Below are 25,137 nucleotides of genomic sequence, written 5' to 3'. Positions count from 1 at the left end.
GGGCTAAACAGAAGAGTGGGCCTCAGGAAAGAAAGGGCGGGGCTTTATATGGACCTGGAATGTGTTGGGCTGGGGAGAAAGGACAGAACTAGGAAAAAACGACGCGAGACTGAAGTAAAAGGGCGGGGCTTGGAAAAGGTAAAGGGGCGGGGCTAGAGGGAAGGGGCGGGGCCAGGTTAGGGTTACCGGGCGTGGCCAAAGGAAAGGGAAGGAGCTTGGGAAAGGCAAAGGAGCAGGACTGAAGGGAAAGTGTGGGTATGAAGGCAGGGGCCGAATCTGGGGAGGTGTAGAAGGCTGGTGGGATGTGAAAGGGCTTGTGTATGGTAAACTGGGAACCCCTTAGGGTTGGTAGAAAATGCATCATGGCTATGGGTGGGGGGTTGGAAGACCGTCAAAACAGACAGCTGGTTTTAATATGACTGGGCCACTTAGTAGCCGTATGAACTTAGACATGTTGTTAAGTTCTTCCTACTTTAAATTCCTTATTTATAAAAGGGAGATCGAAAACTATTGTCAGTTCTTGGGGACTTTGGGGAACTTGGGCGCTGGGAGGAGTCCACTTGTTAAGCAGTACTTGCTCTTCAGTTTTGCCATCCAAAGAACAGCATCGAAAGGGTCTTCCAGGGTTTGGGGGCAAAGCCCAAAACAAATGGAAGTTTCTGTTTTATCTTAATGCAAACCTTGCATTCAACTCACTATAATGTATGTGTTTTCATGTACGATGTTTTTTGAAAAATATTCTAATACAATTGACACTCCAGGAAGATGTTTGCTGGTGAAGATCTTGGGATCTGGAGTCGAACTGATGAGTTCTCTTCAATAAGTGAACCTCTCTGAGTCTCCATTTCCTGATGTGTAAAATGGAGATAAAGTATAGTGCTTACCTCACAGGATTGTTGTGAGGATTCAATAAGAATATGCTTGTAAATCACCTAGATATGTAGTGAATTCTCAAAATATTAGCTGTTTTTATTATCCTTATTAAAAGATTCAGAATAAATTGATCAAAGCAGAGTTAGAGTCATTGTAGGTCAGGAACCCCACTGAAAACCTGACAAAAGCTATGGGCCTCTCCTCAAAAAAACATGCACACATACAAAGTTTCACTCATTTTTTAAAATGTGTTATTTTTGAGAGAGAGAGAGAGTGAGAGCAGGTGAGGGATGAACTGAAGCTATTTTTGCTCACTTCTTTTGGTGTGGCCCCAGGACCTGGGTCCCCTAGTCTCCTTCCCCAAGAACCATGAGACAAAGGTGGAGTAAAGATCAGCTTTATTATTGGCATGAAGGCAGGGAGGTGGTGACAATGCCAGGCCCTTCTGTGGGTGAGGGGGCAGAGGGCTCAACCAGCCAGCACTGATCCCCCAAGCTAGACTCACTGAGGTCCAGGGCTCCAAGTGCCTCTGGCTTTCAGCAAAAGCAGTGGGTGGGCAGGCAGGCAGACTGCTAGTTATTGAATAAGTGGGCTCCTCAGGGCTGTTCTGGAGCTGGGGTTGGGCTGGAGTTGGCAGGAGGTGGAGGGCGAGGCTGGATATCCCTGGTGCGCATATAGGACAGCAGCTGCTCTGGGATTTCAGCCAGCACATCCTTGGCTAGTCGGGCCATACTCAGCACCTGGTTTCCGGACCGGTCAACATAGTCTCGGAAGGGGACGAACTGGGACAGGCACAGACAGTCAGGTGTGGGTAATGGCCAGGGAAGAGAGGAGTGGGAAGGGAAGCAGTAAGGGGGTTTCCTCCTTGACCCCTAACATCTCTTTCCAAATATCACATTAGCTCTTTCCCTCTATCTTGGACAGCTTTCCACATTTACTTTCTCCCCACCTCCTTTTTTTCTCACCTTCTATTTACCATCAGCCTGATCCAGTTTAGCTTCATGCAGTATTGACACTGCTTTTGCTAATGTAATAGTCCCTCTGTTCCCAAATCAGTCCAGTGGGCAATAATTGTCAGTCCTCATCTTGCTTGACTTCTCTTTAGCTTTTCATTACATTTGACCATAATCTTCCTAAACACATTCCACTCTTGGCATACCACACTCTTCTGGATTTTCTTGTTCCTTTCTGGATGCTCCTTTCCCCAACCCCATTCCTCTAGGTCTACCTGATCTCTAAACCTGGTCACGTCTCTCAGTTCTCTTCCGGGGTGATCTCATACACTTCCATGACTTTCAAAACTGTTCTCTGACTCCCAAATTTATACATCCATCCCTGGCCTCTTTGTTAAGGTCCAGAGCCATGTATTTAATTGACCATATTATTATATCCATTCACTTGTCTTAGATACCTCAAACCCTAAGTGTTCACAACTGAATTCTGGCCCTTTCTGCCAAATCTTTTCCTCCTCCAGGTTTCCCCTTCCCAATCAATGAGACTATCACTGACTTAGTTGCTCAAGCTAGAAAACAGAGTCATCCTTGAAGCCCTCCTCACTCCCCATCACCATTTAATCAAAGCATAAACTCTTGTAAAATTTTCTTAATCTTTTGAACCTGCTTCTTCTCTCCATCCTCACTGCTTCCATTCCTGTCCAGATCCCTATCCTCCCCTCTACTACTTCAGAGACTTCCTTACTAACAGTACCCGCTGCAGTCAACCCTCCATGCAACAGAGATCCCCTTAATGCAAGTCTGACCATCTCAGTCCCCTATGTCAAATCCTCCAAGAACTTTCCAATTTTTTAGAACAAAACTCCAAATCATCACCATGACCAGCAAGGCCTTGGCTCCCTCTTCTTCACACTTACTGGGATCCTGCCACCCTGGCCTCCTGTGTTTTCCATGTTTGGGCTAATTCTGCTGAGCCTCAGGGCCTTTGCATGTGCTGCTCCTCTACCCTCCTTTAGGTTTCAGCTCAAATGTCATTTCCTTATAGAAGCCTTTCCTGACTATCCTACTAAGTCAGTCCCTGTTATAAGCTCTCATAGTGGCATTTGCTGTTCCTCTGGAGCACTTATCATAGTCTAATGAGATATTTAACTGTTGTGATTATTATTGGTTACCTCCACTAGAGGGCATGGGCTTTGGGGATATCCTATACTATGGATCCACAATGGCTATAGCAACCTGCCTATTCCTCAAAAAGAATATGTTCAATGAAGGCAGGAAGGCTGAAAGCGTAACGGGAAGAAAGGTAGGTGAATAAGAAAGCAGTAAGGGAGAGTGGCTGCCAGCTTAGCCTCTCCTTCTCACTGTGCCTTTTGGCTCCATGACTTCCTCTCCCCGGTCAGGTCTACCTGAACGATGTCCCGCTCTGCATAGCGTCCCCTAGAGGACACGCGCACGTCATCACCATCCAGCTCTTCCATTGCTACAGAGAAGACACCTCTCAGCTGATTGCCCTTTCCCACACCAACCCATACTACCCCCTTCCCTGTTAGCTCACTTTGGAGTCATCATGAGAATATTTAATGGTTGTATTAAAGTCCTAACAAATATTAGGCATTGTTATGGAATTGTTATTATGCCTTCCCATGCATTCTATCCTCCCAGGAACCCCAGGAGGGAAATATTCGTATCAACAGCCTCAGTTATAATAAGGAAATATGTACAGAGAAGGTCTGTCACTTGGTCAAGGTCTAACACAAGCATCCATCTTATCTTTTTTTGTGAGGCGGGCCTGGGTGCCCAGATCCTCCCCTATTTTCCCCAGTTCTTGGTCTCACTCATGGACACCCTTCCGTCCTACTCACCTTCAAACATGGCTGGTCCCACACCAACAATAATGATAGACATGGGCAGTGAGGAGGCCTGTGAGGGAAGAGTTGAATGGTTGGGGTGAACAGTCATAATGATGGAGGTGACTGTTGGGGACAATTCTCTGTGCATGTATCATGTTTCTGCACATCTTGCAAGCAGAGGCAGTGATTTCCTTTGTTCAAGATTATCTTTTCAAGGATGTCTGCATATCAAATAGCCTTGAAAGATATAATGTTTTCCTTTGGAGCAAAGGGCAGATTTGTGTACTATTCAATTTATAATAAAGTATCTCACACTGGAACAAAGGGCAGATATGCTTACTGCCCATTATGAAAGATTCAGATACCCTAAACTCAGGGTTTCTATCCTAGAATGTCTTCCATTGTGGGTGCAGCTGTCATTTGGCCCTCTTAATATGATCTTGTGGGAATTGGGACCTAGATTCAGAGCAAATGCTGATAATTGAGCTACTGCTATCACTGAGAATAACAAAGTCCTTTGTCTCTGATCCAGGAGTCTTGTGTCTTCTGCCAGCATCCATGAAACTGGTAGACTAATTTGTTAGCTTGCAAGTAGGATAAAATCTCAACTCCTTCACAGTTATTAACAGTGACCCTCCCTGGCAAGCCCTCCTTCTTAAACTCACACTGACAATGGCCTCCTTGGTCTGCGTCATGTCAGAGATGACCCCGTCAGTGATGATGAGCAGAACGTAGTACTGGGAACCATCAGAGATCTTGGCTGCAGCCCTGGTTGAGAGTCCAAGATCAGAATCCAGCTGAAAGTCCAAAGAGGCCAAGAGAATTCCCTACCCCTAAAATTTCCACAGCCAGTGTGTAAGCAGTGGGTAAGGACTGGGGTTTCTAAAGCCCATGCTCCTTCTCAAGACCTGGATGCCTGCCTGACATCCCTCTAGTAACATTTATGGAGAACTTATTATGGTAGGTACTGTGTTATGATAGGCACCAGAGGTACACAATGAGAAAAAACAAATTCATCCCAGCCCTCTCAAGGGAGGGCATTAATCCCAGAGTCACAGAAATAGGTGTAAAATTACACTTGTGATAAGTACTGTGATGGAAAGGGACATTGCTATGACAGTATCTAGTAGGGGATCCTGACATGGTCCAGGAGGTCAGTGAAAGCTTCTTTAAGGAAACAATGTTTGAGGGTGAAGGAGAGGTTAAGTGAAGGAGGGGGATCATTCCAGGCAGAGGGAACAGCATAGACAAGGGCCCTGTGATGGGACTAAAGGAAGCCCACCCTGTCTGGAGCCCAGAAAGTGAGGAAAGCAGAGTGGACCTTGTGGCTGAGATGGGGCAGGGGCCAGACTACACAGGGCTTTGACAGCTCATAGAAAGATTTTAGGGCAAGACCAAAGGCTGAAGGCTGCCTTTCTTCCCTTTCTCACTCATTTCTTCTTTCTTCCTTCTCCCCTCTGCTGGCCACCTCCCATTGCCTATGCTTCTGGGTCCTTAGCCAGTCTAAAAACTGCTCCAAGCTTCTTTTCCTTCTCTCACCATCAATCTTTGAATCCAAGATTTTTCTATGTGAAAAGGACTTCAGACGTCATTTAGTCCAGTCCACTTATTTTACATATAAGAAGAATGAGACCTTTGGAGAGCACAAAGGTTCTGTGTGGGTTGGAAAGGACCGAATTACACTATCCAATAAGGTAGCCCCTAGCCACATGTGGCCATTGAAATTTAATTAAGTTAAAAAGAATTAAATTTTAGGTTCCTTTTTTACCCAAGCTACATCTCAAATGCTCAATAAAAGAACCCAACTAAACCTAAAGCCCTGAGCTCTTGATTCCTTCACTCTCCATTCCAGGCCTGTTTTTTGGATGCTCCTCCATATACACTGTATATTCTGGTCATAAATACACTGTTCATTGTTTCCTGATCTTGCCCCTTTATGACTCTGGGCTTTTCACATGTGGTTCCTCCTGCCAGGCCTACTCTGTATTCTCTTATAAAAACTCCAACTTGCCAAGCTGAGCAGTCCTCTCCAAAAGTAGATCTCTCAGACTAGGTTATACCCTCCTCTCCCTCTGCCTTCTAGGATACTGTCAACCAAGATGGGCTGTCAGCCCTTCCACATGGGTTTTCACACCCATGAGGGTACCAGCATGTGTAGGGAGAACCCAAGGCTACAGGATACCTAGAACATCCATTCTACTGTATGATCTGGTGCATAAAGCTAGATGACTGTAAGTACACTTATAACACCTTTTTTTGGAGGTGCCTGGGTGGTTCAGTTGGTTAAGTGTCTGACTCTTGATTCCAGCTCAGGTCATGATCTCATAGTTTGTGAGATGGAGCCCCGCATCAGGCTCCATGCTGACAGCACTCAGAACCTGCTTGGGATTCTCTCTCCCTCTCTCTCCAGTCCCTCCCCTACTCGTAGGCATGCTTTCCCTCTTGCTCTCTCAAAATAAATAAATAAACACAAAAAAACCCCACCTCCCCCCATCCAAATTAAAGCAAACATGGACACAAGAAGAGAATGTAAAATTTGCATGAAGTAAGATAAACATGTTGTTTTCAAAGACATTTTCAGCCAGGTTGCTTTCAGCTGTGCCCCTAAGATTCCCCTGGGGGAAGCAATTGCTTGCCTTTGTCAACAGGCAACTTGCTGGAAAAGTCTGGGAAGCTCTGGCCTATGGAAAGTAATGATTTATTTATATTTCTGTCTCCTGCACCAGGGTGGGAGCTCCTAAGGGCAGAGACTAGATCTGATTCATCTGTGAGTCTCCAGTGCACCAGCAGAGAACTGAGAATACAGCAAATGTCCTTTTAATAGTAATAATAACAATAATAGTAACAGTAATAGCTTACACTTATAGCAGTTATGTGGCAGGCACTAAGCGCTTGACGTATATTAGTTTAGTTAGCCCTCACAACAATCCTATGATATTTCAATTTTTTAAGTGTTTTATTTTATTTTAGAGAGAGAGAGCATGAGTGGGAGAGAGGGGCAGAGGGAGAGAGAGAATCTTAAGCAGGTTCCATGCAGAGCCTGACACAGGGCTCTGTCCCACAACCCTGGGATCATGAACTAAACCAAAATCAAGAGTTGGATGCTCAACTGACTGAGCCACTCAGGTGCCCCCCTACCATGATATTACTATTATTATTCTCATTTTACAATGGAGCAAATAGGCATAGAGAGGTTCAGGGTCTTGCTCAAAGTCATACAGCTAGTGAGTGGTAGAGCAGGTGCACCAAATTAGCTAGTTTGGCTTCACAGCCCACATTCATGCTACATTGACTCTTTATTGAATGTTTATTGAATGAATGAATGAATTAGTGAACTAAGATAATATCTAAAAAATCTGTTTAATAACAACAAAAAATATGCTGAGGCTCCAATATTCAGTGAAAAAAATCAGTAGTGAAATATTACATGTAATTTTTTAAAGTTTATTTATTTTTTTAGTAATCTCTACACCCAGCCTGAGACTCAAACTCATGGCCCTGAACAAGAGTTGCATGCTCTTCTGACTGAGCCAGTCAGGTTCCCCAACATATAATTTGACTGCATTTATGGATTCATAAGGAAAATCCTGTCAAGAACTACATATACATCCACATTCCCATGGGAAGTATTTTGGATGATTTCTTATTTCATTTCTCCATCCTTGAAATTTTCTATAGCAATGCTACGTTGCTTTCATAATTAAAAGAAACTATTATCCTCACTATGAATCACATAAACAATCTTTATTAGGGAAATGGGAAGTGTATAGACATAAATATCCCTGAAATCCTTCCATTTGTATTCTCTCTCTCTCTTTTTTTTTTTTTTTTTTTTTTTGGTTAATCTTTTTACTTTCAAGCTTTCTGAGGTACTTTGTTTTAGCTGGGTCTCCTCTATTCAGCATATCATAGAGTTTACTTATTATTTTTTAGCCATTCAGAGAGTCTTTTTCTTTTAAGAGGTGAACTTACCCAATTTTTAAAAAAATGTTTGAGAGAGAGAGAGTGTGTGCGAGTGGAGGGAGCGGGAGAGAGAGAAGAGAGAGAGAGAGAATTCCAAGCAGGCTCCATGCTGTCACCACAGAGCCCAAAGCGGGGCTCAGTCTCACAAACCATGAAATCATGACCTGAGCCGAAACCAAGAGTCAGACGCTTAACTGTCTGAGCCACCCAGGTGGCCCCCCAATTTATGTTTAATGGTATATGTTTGGTTTTAGTTCTGTCATTTTATTTTATTTACATTTTAAAAAGTGATTGTGATCTCAGGGTTTTGTTTTTATTCTGAAAATTTGGAGTTACTCTTTTATTTTTAGAAGTTACTTTCGCATTTTTTAATCTACCATTTATTGAGCACTTACTATGGGCCAGACACTGTGCTCATAATTCTTACTTTGTTATCTAATTTTAACCTCCCAATATTCCTATCAAGAAGGTGCTATTGTTAGCCATTATTGTGGCCATTTACAGGGAGAAAATGGGGACTTAGGCTAAGCTGCTTAAGGTCACATGGTTAGTGAGTGGTGGAGCCAGGATCACTCCCAGGTCTGATGCCAAAGCTTGTGTCTTAACCATTGTGCTATAGGACCATCTCTCTTTTCCCCAAACTTGAGGGCTGAGTTGTTGTTCCCAGAGAATGGAGTTGGGGTAATTTGTTGACACTGTCTGTGCATCCTCTTTATCGCAGAATAAGGCATTTACCTCTTTATTTTATATATTTTTAAATGTTAATTTATTTATTTTGAGAGAGAGAGCACGCGCGCATGCGTGTGGGGGAGGAGCAGAGAGAAAGGAAGAAAGAGAGAATCCCAAGCAGGCTCTGGGATGTTAGTGCAGAGCCCGATGGGGGGCTCAATCTCATGAACCCATGAGATCACGACCTGAGCCAAAATCGATAGTTGGATGCTTAACTGACTGAGCCACCCGGGAGCCCTAGCATTTACCTCTTTATACTAGAGCCTGGCCAACAGTGAAACTTGTATCCTTTCCCCAAAGCCCAGGTTAAGCCAAGAGTGGTCTTGACTATCCTTGGGAAGTCAGTCCCCTATTTGGGTCCCCTCATTCCCCCCAAACCCACCCAATTCCCTTACCTGGCTACCTGGTTGATGACAGGAGCAAAGTAGGTGGGCCCATAGAGCTGCACTGTGCGCAGGCTCTGGAAGTAGCTCTCCAGCACGCCCTCGATGCCTGCACAGTTGGGGTCCTCATCATTGTTGTTCTGTCAGGGAAGATGCCTTGCTGGGCTGAGCCATGCAGGGTATACCCAGGAGTACTCTGATCCCAGCTCACTCCTTTTTCCGATTACTCTCATGCTCCCCTCCAAACTCCAACCCTGCTCCCCTCCCTTCTCTGCCACCCTCTCATGGTTTCCTGATCCTCTGCGGTACTTGACCCTTAGAAGAAATATGAAGAGAAGAAAATCACCAACATGAGTGGGCCAGAGGCCAGGGCATGGAGTTTAGGCTCTGGTCTATACTATACCAGGGGGAACTGGTGGGAGATCCGTCCTTCTGGAGGCAGCTTGGCTCCAAAGCCATAGGCTGGGAAGAGCTTGTCACTGTCATAGTCCTGGATGATTTCTCCCACTGCCTTGAGGGCCATGGCGTAGGCGCTGAGTTGGTAGGGACTCATGTAGTGCAGGGAGGTGGGCTGCAGAGGATTCCCTGTAGGGACAAAGGACCCCCAGCCTCATGGTCACCTTGATCACTTATGTATTCACCTGTCTGTGTATATATCCAACCACCTATCCATTCACCCATCCCTTGTACTCCCTCGTTATTATGCCCAAATCATCCATATGTTCGTTTATCCATCTGTCCACCTACCAACCCCTCTATCTATCCATCACTTTATCCACTTATCCACACATCCATTCTCCGATCCACCAGATATAAATCCATCTTTCAATCTACCAATCCATCTCTTCTACCTGCCTTTCCATTCTCTTATTCAATATACACCCAAATATCACCCATCCATTCATTCCTATTCATTCCATTCATTCTGTCTTCATATGGATTCATCCACCTGTGCACTCATTCATTGCCCTATCTACTTACCTGTTATTTCTCCAATGTAAACATCTGTCCATTTGTCCACCCGTGTACCCATTCATGCATCCACTTGTCCAACCTATTGTACTCACTCCATAACCCATCTACCTACTTGGTTTGTTCATCTGTTTGCCCACCCAGTCATTACTCAGCCATTTATCTCTTCATTTCTCCTTACACCCCTATTATCTCCCATCCATTAATGTACTCATCCACTTTTGAGGTATCTCTTCTTTCAACTTTTTTGATTCATTTACCCACTTATTTTCCTGTACCCTCTGCCCTCCCTGCCATTACACTGAATAATCTCCCCCCAAAACTCCTGTCCCAACCTGGTTGGGCTTTGCCTCAAGCCTGGGCTTCCTGGGTAAGTGAACTTTTATCTCCAGGTGAGAATCCAGGCCAATCCCTAATGACTTCCTTAGAATTCCTCCACACCCCATTCTCCCATCCATGCCTCACCATTAGAAGCTGTGAAGTCAATGGCAACTGTGAAGTTCAGCTGTGTCCTGTCGGGGAAGTAGATGGATTGAGAAGTGAGGGATTAATACTTATTATGCCAGGATTTCTCAAACACTAGTGTGCATATGAATAGCCTGAGGATAGTGCTAAAATGCAGATTCTGATCTGGATGGTCTGGGTGGAGCCTGAAATTCTACATTTCTAACAAACTCCCAGGTGATGCAGATGCTGCTGGCCCATGGAGCACATTCTGGGTAGTAGAATTAAATGCCTACTGTGTGATAAGTTTATGTAATTTATGTAATTTAACTTAACCCTTACTATAGCCTTGAAGTAGTAATTAATATCTCCATTTTGCATAGGAGAAAAGTGAGGTTCAGAGAAGCAAAGCACTTTACCCAGGTCTGCCTACCACTACTGAACCAAGTGGAATGTCCTCTTTGGTCTGTTTGGGTTTTCCCTCTCTCTTGGCCTCTCCTTCTTGCCTGGCTATGATTTTTATCTGGATCCCAGTCAGGTTACTGGGGTCATCTTCGAAGACCACTGGTCTGGCATCTTCTCAGGGGGCACTGGAAGCTAGGCATGAAAGGCAGCTCCATGAAGAGAACTAAGATGGGCAACACTATGCATTTTGCAGAGCACTTTATAGTTTGCCAAGTGTTTAAAAGTTTATTTCCATGGACCCTAAACATTCATATATTAAAAAACTGAGGCTTAGAATTGGGAGTAACTCAATGCTGAACAGAACTTGGCCTGTGACTCACCCTCCCTTGATGTAATCAACAAAAGTGAATTCAGAGTCCACAGAGAAGGAGAGCAGCGTCACCTGTGGGACAGAGAGGCAGCCCTGCCACTTTGGAGTGGGCAGTTGGGTAGCAGAAGGCAGAGAGGCACATGATTCCACCTCCTGCCCCACACCCCCCACCCTGTCCAATTTCTAAAATGGCAAAAAAGAGGAAGCTGTCAGAAATAGATTTGGATTTACAAAAATGTATTAAATTGGGAAATACAACTTAAGTTTAAAAAAAAATTCTGCAACAGTAAAGTTCAAACAATTTTTCTCAAGTGAGAAACCAAAAGATAAGCTTAAGTGGTGCTATCTTGTGCCCAACATTACTATATTCAAGTAATCTGTGCCCACAGCCCTCCTGTACCCCCAACATTTGTCTGTGGGAATGGAAGCAGAAGGATCTAGGGAGGGCTAGAGCTTTAGGGAGCACTCACAGTTCCTGAGTTGACATATTTCTTCTTCTTACATTTCTTCCGAGGGTTAAGTACCTGAGTGAAAAAGATAACAGTGATGGTGGGAAATAGAGAAAGAGAGCTGTAGACTGAGAACACTGGGATGGAGGGACTGGGAAACCTGGACAAGGCTGGAGTTCTCACCTCATACACTGTGAACTGGTTCTGGGCCTTGCTCAGCTCCCGGTAGCTGGTGGTGAACTCACCAATGAAGTCATGGCTGCAGGGAGGCCAGGGGTGGGTGAGCAATGGCTACTGTTGGCTTGGAGCCAGCCCTGAAAGTAGTCTTTTGTTCCCACTATCCCCTCTCTCTACTTGAGCTGCAGGGCACTGGGGTTGGGGCCATAAGAGAGGCCAAGTTAAGGGGAAAGAGGGAAGAGGTGTACTCAAGGTCTTGGCATCTATTATTACCACTCACGTCTCACAAGGCCACTTTGGGTTCCTGGTGAATGTACTATGTATTATAGGAAGGTCTTTGAATTAACTACAGGAGAAGACAGTACTATGTGGGGCAGTTCTACCTTCCATCCCGGTCCCAGTCATAAACATCAATCTTCACTGTTCTGAAATGCAGGAGATAAATATAGGTTAGGTGTGTACAATAAATCCTAGATGCACCCCCACTTACTTAACCATAAACAAATCATCCTCCAATATGCCCATCTGTTTTTCCTTCAGCTATCCTCCCATTAGTCCATCCATCCTATTTATTCATTCATCAGCCCATGCACATACCTAGCTATCTACTGCCACTGCCACTGTTTCTTTTACTATTTGTACTGCTATTTCTATTTTTTTAATGTTGATTAGTTTTGAGAGAGAGAGAGAGAGAGAGAGAGAGAGAGAGAGAGAGAGAAAGAGAGCACTAGTGGGAGAGGGGCAGAGAGAGAGGGAGACAGAGGATCCAAAAAGCTGGCTTTGTGATGACAGCAGAGAGCCCGACATGGGGCCTGCACTCATGAGCTATGAGATCATGACCTGAGCCGAGGTTGGATGCTTAACTGACTGAGCCACCCAGGCACCCTTGGTGTTACTCTTCTTTACTATTTGTTGAGTGTTACTATATTCTAGGCATTGTTATCAGTACTTTCATTGATTGTCTCATTTAATTTAACAACCATCCTATAAAGTACTATTATTCTTATTTTTAGATAAGAGGTACAAAAGACAAAAACTCGACTAAGGACCATAACTAGTAAGTGATTAAGCTGAAACTTAAAACTCAAACATCTTAAAACAAAAAAACAAAAAAACAAAAAAACCCTCAAACATCTTGGTTCCAAACACTTTGTTCCTAACTACTATGCCTGAGTCCTCCTGTGTGTCCATATATCTGTTACAGTACAGACAACCATCTATCTATCCATCTAGACATCCACTTACCCATTCATTTGCCAATCTAATTACCTATTAACACCTATCTTTATCTACCCATATAACTATACATCCAGGCTTTCACTGACTTACTGATGTATGCAAGCATCCATCTGTCTGTCCATTCATATATCTAACTAAACACCCAACCATCTGATGTCTGTCCATCTGATCATCCATTCATCTATATAGCCATACATTTATGTACCCATCCATCCTTCCACCCACCCACTTACTTGTCTTCATACTGTCCATTTATTAGCTCATATGGTCAGCCTATCCACCTACTTATTAATCAGACAATTCATCCAATGATCCTTCCATCCATCTACCATCCATTCATCAATCCACCTTTCACTGTTTGTTCTCCTGCTTTTTCAATCATCCCTCTGCCTCTCTAGTCATGTAACAATCTCTCATATCCCATCCATCTACTCATTCATCCTTAATCCATCCATCATCTGTCCATCCACTGATCTGCCCATCATTCCACTTATCCATTCATCTGTTATCCACTCATTCATCTCCCACTATACTGACACACCAAGCCTCTTACACACCCATCCATATACCCATCCATCCATTCACCAGCTTACCCATCCATCCAACCATCCATCCATGTATCTGGTTTTTCATTTGTTCATTTGTCCTTTCATCTACCCATCCACCCATCCATCCTCCTGTCCATCTATGTGGCCATCCATTTGCTTCCCCATTTACCTATCTCCATGCCCCAAACTCTGTCTTGCCAAACAGGATCCTCCAAAACTATTGTTACTTCTGCCATCATTCTGGGGCCAGGAACCCCATTCTCATACCCTTGTTCCCTTAATCCTTAGCTTACGCTGAAGCAGACCTGTCATAGTCTCCATTGCACAGTGCCCGCACAGGGATGCTGAAGGGTTGCCACACAGGATTCAGTGTGTTTTTCACAACCTCCGTCTTGTGGCAGATGGTGAACCTGGAGAGGAGCAAGAGGACTGGAGCCTGCATTGGGGGTAGGACTGAGCCCAGAGATAGGTCCTCATACTCTTGGAGATCCCTGGGATTTCCCCACTTGTTAAACACATTTTGTCCTCTGCCTTGAGTGAATTCTGGGCTCAGGACCCAGTGGAATCTAAGATGCCCCACATCTAGCCTAAGAGCCATAATGGGCCCATGGCCACAGCTGGGGAGGGGTAGGTGCCACTGGAGAAAGCATTGACTCACGTGCCATCCTCATTGCTCCTATAGAACACAAGGAAGGGATCTGATTTCCCAAAGAAATCCTTCTTGTCCAGCTTGTTTGCACACAGCTGCATGGTGGCAATGTCCTAGGGATGAAGTTTGGCTTGTTGACATCCAAATTGTTCATAGCTTCAAACAGTCCACTAAAGGGGGTTTGGGAGAGAAGGGAGCCTTGTGGGTCTAGCATATGGCCCTTACTGACCCGACAATTGCTAAGCTCCTCTGCAGTCAGCAATATGGTCCCACACTTCTTGCCTGGTACACCCCTGGAAGCAGAAAAGTCCTCTTTGTGAGGGGAGGGAGAGTAGGCAATGAAGATTGGGGAAACCAATCTGGGAGTGAGTGGGCCAGGGATTCAATATGCAATTTACTGACAGTCCTCTAAATGTATCCCCTTCTGTCCTGGGTTTTTCCTGGTGGGGAAGGCCCTGCCTTTGATTGGGAAGAGGGTCTAAAGTCTGTAAGGAAGGGGCTGCTGTGGCCTAGGTGGACATGTTATAATGGTAGCTTAGGAAAGACATAGGATTTGGAATCCTGAGTAGGTTATTTCCCCTTTTTTGGTCCTAGTTCCCTCTGCTATGAAATGGGAATAATTCCCACCTCTCAGGGCTATGAAAAGATCTGAATGAGTACATGGAAGGACAAGCAATTGGGAGGCTTTATTGATATTGAAGGTGGTGATACTTCTCAAAGCAGACCTTGGTATCTACCATATGCCAGGCACTGTGCTAGGTATGAATTGGCCGGATGGTACTCTCCAGTTCTGGTAGACTCTGCCCTCAGAGAGCTGCCAGTGGAATGTCAAAGCTGACAGGCAAGTAGAGTGTGATGTAGCAGTCCTGAATGAGGGAGAGGAATTTCTATCCAGACCTGGGCAAAGGGCTGTTCTGTTAGATCAAAGATGGTGTGATTTCTGAAGAGTGAAATAAATGTGAAGAGTGAAATAAAAAAGACAAGGGCAGCCTTATCCTCTCCTGACCCAAGAAGGGATCCTTCCATGCGCGTCCTGGGCACATACCAGGACACACCCATCCCCGATTTGCCTTGGGTATCCAAGTGATCAGGGGCCTTGCTGATATGGGCCTGTGAACCCTAATTCCCCAAAGGGATCCAAAGTATGGCAGAGAGAAATCTAGGTCAGGAGTGTCCTGGGTGTAAGTCCTGACTCCAACTTGCTATGTGATTTTCATCGTTTTTAACATGAATGTTGAACCATTTGTTTGGCTCTTTCGATCTTTGACTCTTTGTGCTTTAAAAAGACAGAGTGTGAGGAATACAGGGACTCTTCACCTACACATCCAGGACCAAGTCTCTGATCCTCAGCTTTCTCTCTGTTCTTTGCCTCCTTAATGTTTTCCCTCATCCCCTTGACCCAATGTGAATTCCAGTCAGTGATTATAATAATCACTCCCCTGCATTCTACCCCTTATCCATTGCTCTTCTGTCACTTCAATATACTTATTTGGCAGAACCACAGCCCTAGTTAAATACAATTCTCTGCCTAAGCCATACTGCACCCGTGCAACTAAATGTGGCCAGAGGAAAACACAAATCTTGCTAACTGATCTCATTTCTTCTTTTACATTTTATTTATTTATTTATTTTAAGTAATCTCTCCACCCAACATGGGGTTTGAACTCATGACCCTGAGATCAAGGGTCACGTGCTCTACTGAGCCAGCCAGGTGTCCCTAACTGGTCTCATTTTAAAGCATGACCACAAACCTCAAGAGGGTCCTTAATCATACTTCACTCTCCAGTTCTGCTAGATGGCAGTTTCACTCCTCTTCTCTCCTCAAACCTGGAAAGCCTCCTCCTCCCCCATCCTCACTCAGCCCATGACCTTGTTTCCCACTTCACTGACAAGACTAAAGCAACCAGATGAGAATGTCCACGGACCTCCCACCACACCTACCTTGCCTCCAGTATCTTCACCCACGCAACTGTTGCTATAAATGACTATCCATGTGCCTATTTATCCCTCCACTGTGTGCTACATTCCACACACTCTTGCCGGTGCATGGACAGCATTCCAGTAATTCTCTCCTTTTTAAATTATGTCTATTTTTCAGTTTCTATTGGATCCTTCCCATTAACATACAAATGTAGTATAATTTTTCTCATGTTAAAAAATGCAAACCTATTCTGACCTCACTTCCTTTGCTAACCACTCCTCCTTTTCTCTTCTCTTTGCAGCAAAACATCTTAAAAGATTCCTTGACTCTCATTCCTGTCTTCCATTCTCTTTTAAACCTCTCCAACTAGGCTGTCACCCCCACCTCTTCCTTCAGAACTTCTGATCTGGAGCAGCATTTAACATGGCTTGTCACTCTCTCCTCAATACACACCTTCATGTTGCCTCCAGGATAATACCCCCTTCTCTTGGTCCTCCTCTTACTTCCTTAATGCTCCTTCTTAGTCTCCTTTTTTAACCATCTCATTTATGACAACTCCATCCTTCTAGGTGTTCAGGCCAAAGGCCTTGGTGTCATCCTTGACTCCCCTTTTCCTCTCACATCCATATTCAATCTGTCAGGAATCATGATGGCTCCCCTTTCAAGTTGTATCCAGAATCTGACCACTTCCCTCCTTCACTGCTACCTTCCTGGATTACTGTAATAGTCTTCCAATAGGAGCCCTGCTACTACCTTTGTCCACCCAAGGTTTATTCTCAATCCAGCACCAGCTTCATTCTTTGAAAACATGGTCAGATCATGTCGCTTCTCTCCTCAGAGCCTTCCACTAACTCCCAACTCAGAATAAAAGCTAGTCTTTACAGTGGCTACAAGACCCTAAACTATTAACTCTCCAATCTCACCTCCTCTTCCTCCTTGCTCACTTGGCTACCGCCACACTGGCCTCCTTACTGCTCTCTGAACATATCAGGCTTTTGCACTGGCAGCTTCCTCTGCTTTCCACCTCCAGATATCTGCATGGCTCACTTCCTTACTTCCTCCTGGTCATTGCTCTGAAGTTACCCCTCCATAAAGCCTACTCAAGCACTCTGTTGAATATTGCAAGTCCCACCCACCCAGCATTTCCGATCCTCCTAATTCTGCTCTACTTTGCCTTTTTTCCATAGCACTTAAGGTCTTCTAATATATAATTTACTTATTTATTATGTCTATTTTATACAGTTTCTTCCCCTCTTCTATAATATAAGCTTCTTGAGGGTAGGAACCTTTGTTTTGTTCATTATTACAACCCAAGCCCCTTGAACAGTGGCTGACATAGAGTATATGCCCAGTAGTATTTATGGAATGGATAAGTTCCTGGTGCCTAGCACAGGGTGTGGCATACAAAACATGCTAATAAATACTTAGTAAGTGAATGTAATGGAAATTCCAGGGGACTTGATTTAGTGAGGGGAAGCTTCCTGGAGGAAAAGAGCTTGGAAGTGGACCTGAAAGGTAGAATCAGACTTAGAAAAAGTGAGGAGAGAGGGACAGAGTGGGGGGGGGGGAGAGAGAGAGAGAGAGAGAGAGAGAGAGAGGTTGAGAACAAGACATGTCTTGCCTGAGACTGACTTGAACAAAGCCCTGGGTGGAGATTGGTCTTTCCTGGGTGGGGGTGGGGTGGGGGAGTGGGGGAGGAGGTGATGGGGAACCACTGAAAGCTCCCAACCAGGGAGAATTCCAGCCTCCACTGCTATTGGGTCAGCAGCATCTTTGGGAGGAAAATTTGGAGGCACCCACCCTTCCCCAGCACCCCTTCTGGTTCAGCTCACGTGAGGGGTCGCTCTACACGGCTGCCCTGGCCTCCGATCACCTCTCCCAGAGCCAGGAACGCTTGTCCAAGGAAATCCTGCACCAGGGCATGGAGTCAAGAAGGCCAGGAGGGGCCGGGGTTGCAGAGTCCCAGCCCAGCCCTGGTGATACTGCTGCTTGGACGAGGGTGTTCCAAGGTGGCAGAATGCTAGAAGTATTGTCCTGTCTGTGCTTTAAAGGAGGAATCCCCAGGCCAGCTTTGCTGCTTGGTCCTGCTGCCAGTTTAAACTGCTCTCCACAATGCCATCCCACACTTCACCTTCCATTCCACACCCCCGCCCCATCCCACAGCCAGCCCCGTTCAGCCTCACCTTCTGTATGTCCGAGAGGTGGCGGAGAAGGAAGAGGAACAGTGAGTAAAAGGCACAGGCGGGACACCATGAGGCAGGAGCAGGAAAGGAGGGCCAGGAGGGTGGGTTTGGGGCCAAGAGGGTAGAGTTGGGGTTGAGGGATAGGAGAATTCTAAGGAGGGTCATTTAACACACTGAGTGCCTTCTGTGTGCCTGGCCAGGCCACCAGGGGATGCTCTGCTCGCTCACCGTTTTGGAGATGTTGGTTTTGGAGTCAACATTGTACCTGGGAAGAGAGTGCAACCAGCATAAGGCGGGGCTGGTGGGAGAGAGCTGGAAAAAGGGGTCAGGTTTTGAATACTGGTTAAAATTTTGGGTGGAAGGAGGGAGTGACCTTGCATCCGAATTCAGTCTGGATCTCCTTTAGGGCATCACGGTCACAGAATCAGGCCTGGGGCAAGGCCAAGACTGGGACCTGGTGGGGGTGGAGTCATATCACCGGCCGGAGGGGCCTAGCTGGAGCCTGAGCTAAATTAGGGAGCAAAGCTTTGGGCCCAACCGGATCTGGGGAATGGATTTGACCTAAGGGCAGAACCAAGCTAGACCTGGGGACTGAGCTAAAACTAAGGTAGAGGCCTTCAGAGTGGGATCCAATGGCCTGGTGGAGGAACCAGGCCGGGAGTCTGGCCGGGGAGGGGTCTGCCAGAATTTCTCCTGGATCCAGGCTGGGGAGCGGTCCAACCCCGGAATCTGGGCAGGGCTTACACATCAAAGCGCAGATTTTGTTTTTCCTCAAAGAAGTAGTCGAGGACGAATTTGCGCACGAAGTCTGGGTTTAACGTGTTGTCGATCACCTCTGTCCGTCCGAACTGAATAGAGGGTGGAGGGAGAGTCAGCATGGCTCCTGCAAGGGGGCAGGTGATTCCCCGGGGGCTGCTCTTGGCTGGGAGAGGGCTCTAGGACTCACCTCTCGCCATTCCTGGCTCGCCCGGCTCTGCGTGTAAAGCACCACCACTGCAGGCAAGGGTGGAGGTGGGGAGGGATGTCAGATTGGCTTGAACCCCTCCCCGCCCCTCAGTCGCGCCCAGACCCCAGTTCCCCCTCCCGTCCCTGGCGCCTCCTACTGGGATCGGACTTGGAGAAGGTGTCGAGGTCCAGCAGATTCCTAGAGAAAGAGAGACGGAAAGAGGGTGGGTCATATTGGAGCCCAGTGCCTGGACTCTGCCCCGGTTGGACTCTGCCCTCAGTTCGGAACCCCGGGGAGGCATGGGGCTCAAATCGCATCTCCCTCCCTCATTACTGGTGGGTGGGGACGTGAGGGGGAAGGGAGGCCCCCCCTTGTCAGCACCCTGGACAGCACCGGAAATATCTGCTCAAGACCCGTGGTGTATGCATCCACACTGTCTTAAAGGGCCCAGGAAAGAGGGTCAGACCCAGAACTTTGTCCTCCTGAGGCCCAGATCCTACTGGATCCCTGTGACCCGTCCCTTGAACCCGGAGGCTGAACCCTCTTTTGCGGGTGGAGCTGTCTAAAGAAACCCCCTCCCCGAACCTGCCAGCGACTCCCCTAAGTCTGAATCAGATTTTCCGGCCCTGAAATCTTCTTTCCCCCGGGGTCTAGCTCTTGTTGGCGCCGAGCCCCACAGCCGATTGGGGCAGGGATAGTGCCTACGCCCTCCCCAGCGTGGCCGCTCACCGGCAGGACACGGTAATTTCAATCTTGGTGGCCGGGACGCTGCGCTCAGAGGCTCCGCTGAGAGACATGGCTGGTCGAGTGGCTGGAACCGCGGGAAGCTGTAAGACAGGGGCCGCCGGGGCTAGGTGCGGCGGCAGCGGCGGGGCCGGCCCCTGTGCCGCCGCGGCGGCGGCGGCGGCGGCTGCACTCTTTCCAGCCCTGCTTGCACTCCCGCCTGTCGCGCCTTGACTGTGGCCGCCGGCGGCAGTGACTCCAGATGGCTACATAGCCCCGCCCGGCCTTGCGGGTGGCCCCCGCCCCATTGGAGCAGCCTCGAGCCTGCCGGGAACCTAACCCCGACCCCAAGTCCAGCCCATACCTTGGGAGTCCCTCCCAGCGCATTTCTCCCTGGCGAAACCCAAAAACCCTTTGAGAGCTGTCCGCGGTGCTGAATGGTTTGGGGCACCTGGTGGGCGTTGGGGACGTTTCCTCTTCCTGAACTGCTCCCTGAACAATCTGCTTCTCCCCCTTCCCACTTCCGCCCTGCTTTGGTCTCCGGATAGGAGGACGGTACATTTGTTCTTACTAGCTGTGTGACCTTGGGCAAGTTACTCAACGTCTCTGTGGCCCAGTCTCATTACAATAGTACCTACTTGGTGTGATGTAAAATTTTGAGATAATCCTTAGCTCAGGGGATTGTACACAGTAAGTATTCAAAATATGTCCACTGCTATTATTTCCCTCCTCTGGGCAGTCACACTGATGACCTCTTTTGTGTGAAGAGACAGAGCTCAGTAAATGGCTGTTAGAGCCCTGTGAAAAGCCCTTTGCCCATGTCTTTGAACCCTGACTTCATGGTATTAGAGATGCAGACATACTGTGGGGATGCAATCTACTCTATCTAGGTCACACTGCAGATGAGAGTGGTAGTCAGCCAGGTCCATTCTCCCCACATCAATTACTGTCTCCAAAGCCCCAGAAGCCAGTCCCTCCACCAGTCAGGGCTCCGTAAGGCAGGGGCTGCTAGTCACCTGTAACAGGACTGTGCTGCCTGCAGAACTTGTTAAAAATGAAAGATCCTCCACCCCTACCCATTCCTAGCTAATTGAAGATCTCAGCAACCCCGTCTAAATTCCTCTAGTACTTGGGGAATCTGTGTGAATAGGCTTCCTACATGACTACGGTCCATTGATGTCTGAGAGTCACTGCTCCCACTTTAACCACCTGTGACTACATGTCCTCATCTCACTGAGATTTTCATGGGTCAGGAGTTAAGAGGTACAACCCTGTCTTCAGTTGTCTTTCTGCTTTACCTGCCCCCACCCCAATCCCTTCCTGCACAAGGAAGAACAGTAAGAACCTTCCAAATAACCCTACAAAGACAGCAATCAAACGAGAATGCAAGAGAGCAGTTGTTCAAAAAGATTTTATTTTGTGATCTGTGTCAAACTGCCTCATTCTCAGTGCAGGTGATCCCCTCCTCTCCAGGAAACAAGAATGGGAAGAGGGAAGTCTTTTCGTGAGGTCTCAGCCTTCACAAGGCCCCAGGGAACTTCCCCACAGTTCTGAGAGTTGATGGGAATCCCAACAAAGACTAGGGTGGGTGAAAGGCAGTGACAAGAGGGGTGGTGATCACCAGTGAGGAAGCTGGGGGTTGGAGAACCCTGTCCTTGGCCCTGCTTGGCTTTGGGGCTGCCATGTGTATGATGGAGAAGGAGTGAGAAGATTTCTCCCTATCTTGAAGCACCCCTTGTCCGGGCATGGTTTTGATTCTGCTCAGGGCTCAGGTGAGAGGAGCAGGAAATTGTTGTGGGCTGGTTACTTCATAAGGTGCTGCTGCTGGTGCCCCGGAGTCCAACGCCACGGACAAACTGCTCCAGCAGGCCTCCGATGGCACCAGAGGGACTGGGGGCTGCTGCTCGAAGCCCCACTGTGCTGCTGTATGTGGCCAAGAAAGCTGAGCGTACTTCCTGCAGCCGAGTCTCCCGCTCACTGAGGGCTGCAAGCCTATGAGGACAGAGGGAAGGAGGGAGAATGAGTGCGTTACCCTGGGGCAGAGTCCAACATCCTCATGATTATACCACACCACCAATCCTGCATGTGAAAGTTCAAGGCCAGCATCTGTCCTGTGGCCATACTACCTCTGGGGTTCAAGCCACAAATATTTGGCCTTGTTCCCCTCAGCTGTCAGGCTACTGTTCCTGCCTAGAAGCTGCATGTTTTATTGGTGCACTGGGGAGGAGGGGAAGGTAAGCAGGAGGGAGTTAGCCCCAACTGTTGGCTCCCGTTCCTCAGTAAGAGTAATGTGAGGCACACATCATAGACCTAAGGAGAGACCACAAGATGAGGCACCAGGCCTTGGCTGACCAACGGCCTCAGCTTTCTTGAGGCCAGGACCTGGAGCATCCTGGGAGAGAACTCTTGGCAGTGTTCTGGAGAGGCCCTCAACTGAAAGCCCCTGAGGCTCTACCTACACCTTCAGTCACTGTGATCTCCAGGCAAACTGCTAGGAGGGTGCTGGCTTTTCTGGCAGGATTCCTGTTCTGCTTCCATCTGCTTTTCTTTCAGTGGCCTCTACAAACACTGATCACAGGTGGAAGACAGGAAGCCTCTCCTCTCTCCCTGCCCTGTAACTATAAGTCAAGAAGGGGAACAAGTTAAAAAAAAAAAAAAAAAAAAGAAAGAAAGAAAGGGAACAAGTACATGAAAACTCAGGCTTATCAAAGAATGAAGCTACCTGACACTTTGAAAGGTCTCTAATAGAAGAGGAGTACCAGCCACACCCAACCTATGGAGTAAAAGGTATGCAGTCTAGGGGTGGGAGGGACATGGAATCAGAGGAAAGGTCAGGAACTCACGTGTTGTTCACTGTAACTGTGCCCTGGAGGGCTTTTTCCAGGGGTCAGACTTCTATGACATGAGCCCTTATGTTCCCATCCACCTAAAATCACAACTAGCCCTGACCACTAACTTATACCAAAATTTCCCCTAAGAGACCAATCCCTGCATAATCCCTCCCAGGAATCTGTCAGAAGTAGCAGCAATGTCTCCAATTCTCAAGCCCAAATAACTTGCACCCTGGGGCCTGGGGGAAACAGATGGGAGGTATGAAGATAAATGACAGTCCTAGGGTAGGTATGGGGAGAAGAGACCTAGGGAAAGTACACTGGTGGGAGTGGTATATATGAGTGGGTGAGTGAGTGTGAGAGAGAGAAAGAGAAAGGAGCAGCAGGTTCTAGGGTGAAGGAAAGTGAAGTAGCTCTTGCAGCAGCACTAAGAAAATGGAGCTGATACTGTATTCCTGCAATACCGTGAACAACTCCCAAGTTTCTCTTGGCATTTGGGGGGATGTGTGGCCCTAGATCTCCTTTACTTTTTAATTAGGTGTCCTATAGGCTGGAGGCCATGTGTTCTTCAGCTTTTCTTTACAGCATATAACCGGGAGAGATTCAGATTAGTCTGTATTCACATGGAATATCCAAAGGTCTATATGTGTGCATTCTTACTGCCCCTTATTTCTGGGAGGCAGAAGGGGGAGAGATCAGCTTGTTTAGAGATAAGAAAACTGGAGCCCAGAGAGAACATGTGATCTACTTGAGGATACACAGCAGGCAATAGGTAGGCAGGCAGAGACACTCTAGTGCCAGTCCCTCTCAAGAGATGAACTAGCAGACTCAGAGAAGTCAGGGCTGACACCCAATGACATAGCTGGTAAGCAGAGCAGCTAGGAGTTGGACTAAATTCTCTGATAACAAAGCCCAAGCACTAAATCCACATACTGTGTGACTTCACCAGGAATCAACCCTGACCCCACCTCTACACTGCAATTCTGGAAGCCATAAGATAACTCAGAACCTAGCTTTCCCCTGGGAACCACCCAGACCCTGAGGGTTGGCTAGGACATCAGAGAGCTACCCAAGGTATAAACTGTAGGATCTGGGGCTGGAACTCTCATCTGTTCCAAATCACTGTTTCAGTGGTTAATGCCAGTTAAGTGAGGGGTGCTAACAAGCAGGGGCAGAAATGTCTGCTTCTTCTAGGGAGGGCTCTTGGGCCAATTCTGTCCTAGAATCCTAAGATCCAGTCTCTGCCCGCCTTCAGGGATTGATCCTTCGTAACTGCCCAGGGCAACTCGCCTCCGGCCAGTCAGCACTAGTGGGTATGAGCAGGATTCTGGTGGTGATGATGAATCCCCAGCACCTGAAGTTCATTCAGCCCATCGCGGGGAGGGGCAGGCCCTGCTTCCCAGACCACCAGGGGCTCTCCTCTGCCGGACCCATGAAGCAGTAGAGCAGGCAGGGGGCAGCCACTCAGGCAGATACACTACAAGAGTTGGAAGCCCAGTACTGGAGGCTTAAAGGAAGAGGATTTTACAGGCTTGGGATTTAGTATCCCCGTCCAATTCTCTTTCCTGACCAGAGGCAAAAACAGAAGACAAAAGGGGGGAAGGGAATGTCAAGAAACTCTTGATTCTGCTTGGAGGAGCACAGCCCTCGCGCTAACCTAACTCCATTCTGGCTCTGGTCTCCACCATACACCTACTCTCACTACCCCACTGTTCTGATTTCAAAGGATTCGCATGTCAGGCAAAGCCTTGGACAGAAATAGAACCTTCTATAGTCACAGTCCAGCCAGCTTTCCCTCAGGGTGTGCCCTGAGACACCCGTGGATGAGTTTTGGGAGCTGGGGCGTATGAACACACTCTGTAGCACACTCCCTGTACAGCCCATAAGGCCTCTTTCATACCTCAGGAGTCCAGGAGCAGTGAGGTGTACTTAGCTGAGCCACTGGGGAGGGGCAGCGATCCCAGGCCAGCTCCCTGGGGCCAGCTGCTGCCTCACTCCTAACCAACACTCTTGACTGCTCACCAGCTTCTGACATGGGCAGGGGAGCATCCTGCCTTCTCAAGCAAGACACTTACAGACAACTGTTAGGGAGCTCATCCGGGAAGCTGAAAGGGAGAGAGGAGTCTGTGTGCAGGACAGCCCGTTCCTGAATACTGCCACAGCCTGTTACCATCTGCCAGCTGCCAAAGTCTGTGGAGAGAGAGGATCCGGGCAGGGGATGGTCCACTGATCTGGGGCAGAGAGGAGAGAGAGGGGAGATGATGCACAGTCAGTCAATATGCCTGACAGGGGTGGCCCTGGAGGGTTGGGGGGCGGCTATGGTGGTCCTGGGTCATAGCCATAAGGCTCTTGGTGGAGCTTCTGTAACATCAAGCACTTTCTTCAAAAGTACAAAAACAGCTGGATAGGTTGTGATGGAGAAAGAAGAGTATAGACCATAAGACAGATCAGCTGTGAGGATAATGCTTTGTGCAAAGACAGAAGCAGAAGAACAAGAGCAAAGCAGAATGAGAAGAGGTGAGCCAGCAA

At 47.4% G+C, this 25,137-nt stretch overlaps 2 protein-coding genes and 1 long non-coding RNA gene across 8 annotated transcripts in view; 1 reads left to right on the top strand and 2 right to left on the bottom strand.

Annotated features, from left to right (window-relative positions):
* Window positions 1-185: 185 nt before the first annotated feature.
* Window positions 186-3,655, top strand: LOC122236730. The gene is made up of 3 exons (XR_006214958.1): window positions 186-255; window positions 3,008-3,129; window positions 3,227-3,655. It is a non-coding gene; the product is annotated as an uncharacterized LOC122236730 (long non-coding RNA).
* CPNE9 (copine family member 9) lies at window positions 1,255-19,909 on the bottom strand. 2 transcript variants are annotated; one of them, XM_042979485.1, is made up of 20 exons: window positions 19,784-19,909; window positions 19,212-19,252; window positions 19,055-19,101; window positions 18,853-18,956; window positions 18,337-18,373; window positions 17,758-17,834; window positions 14,234-14,297; window positions 14,014-14,117; window positions 13,661-13,765; window positions 11,952-11,993; window positions 11,575-11,650; window positions 11,413-11,466; window positions 10,953-11,014; window positions 10,189-10,235; window positions 9,155-9,336; window positions 8,764-8,891; window positions 4,342-4,444; window positions 3,689-3,746; window positions 3,233-3,306; window positions 1,255-1,655 (listed from the first exon to the last, which is right to left on the bottom strand). In XM_042979485.1, the coding sequence occupies exons 1-20, from the start codon at window positions 19,849-19,851 to the stop codon at window positions 1,470-1,472; spliced, it is 1,659 nt and encodes a 552-aa protein (XP_042835419.1). In that variant the 5' UTR covers window positions 19,852-19,909; the 3' UTR covers window positions 1,255-1,469. The 2 variants fall into 2 exon arrangements, with proteins under 2 accessions (XP_042835419.1, XP_042835420.1); XM_042979486.1 differs by lacking the exons at window positions 10,953-11,014; window positions 13,661-13,765; window positions 14,014-14,117; ... (5 more) ...; window positions 19,212-19,252; window positions 19,784-19,909 and adding an exon at window positions 12,166-12,277.
* A 1,263-nt stretch (window positions 19,910-21,172) lies between these two features.
* Window positions 21,173-25,137, bottom strand: part of MTMR14 (myotubularin related protein 14) — a 44,858-nt gene continuing 40,893 nt past the window's right edge. For 2 of the 5 annotated variants that reach the window (XM_007075498.3, XM_007075499.3), the window contains exons 18-19: window positions 24,684-24,839; window positions 21,173-21,769 (exon numbers count right to left, since the gene is read on the bottom strand). In XM_007075498.3, the coding sequence (XP_007075560.1) occupies window positions 21,586-21,769; window positions 24,684-24,839 (340 nt within the window). In that variant the 3' untranslated portion in view covers window positions 21,173-21,585. The remainder of the gene's footprint in view (window positions 21,770-24,683; window positions 24,840-25,137) is intronic. The other 3 variants (XM_007075504.3, XM_007075500.3, XM_042979479.1) reach the window with 2 other exon arrangements.

This window comes from Panthera tigris, chromosome A2 (genome assembly GCF_018350195.1).
Source record: "Panthera tigris isolate Pti1 chromosome A2, P.tigris_Pti1_mat1.1, whole genome shotgun sequence".
Taxonomy (NCBI): Eukaryota; Metazoa; Chordata; class Mammalia; order Carnivora; family Felidae; genus Panthera; species Panthera tigris.
Note: the sequence above shows the minus strand (reverse complement) of the source record. Positions and strands in the feature narration are given on the sequence as shown.

Coding starts and splice junctions, on each gene's coding strand:
- CPNE9 (XM_042979485.1), bottom strand. CDS start 19,851: ATGTCTCTCAGCGGAGCCTCTGAGCGCAGCGTCCCGGCCACCAAGATT. Junction 18,374..18,852: donor CAAAATCTGCGCTTTGATGT/GTAAGCCCTGCC, acceptor CTCTCTTCCCAG/GTACAATGTTGACTCCAAAA. Junction 11,015..11,412: donor AATATGTCAACTCAGGAACT/GTGAGTGCTCCC, acceptor TCTGTCCCACAG/GTGACGCTGCTCTCCTTCTC.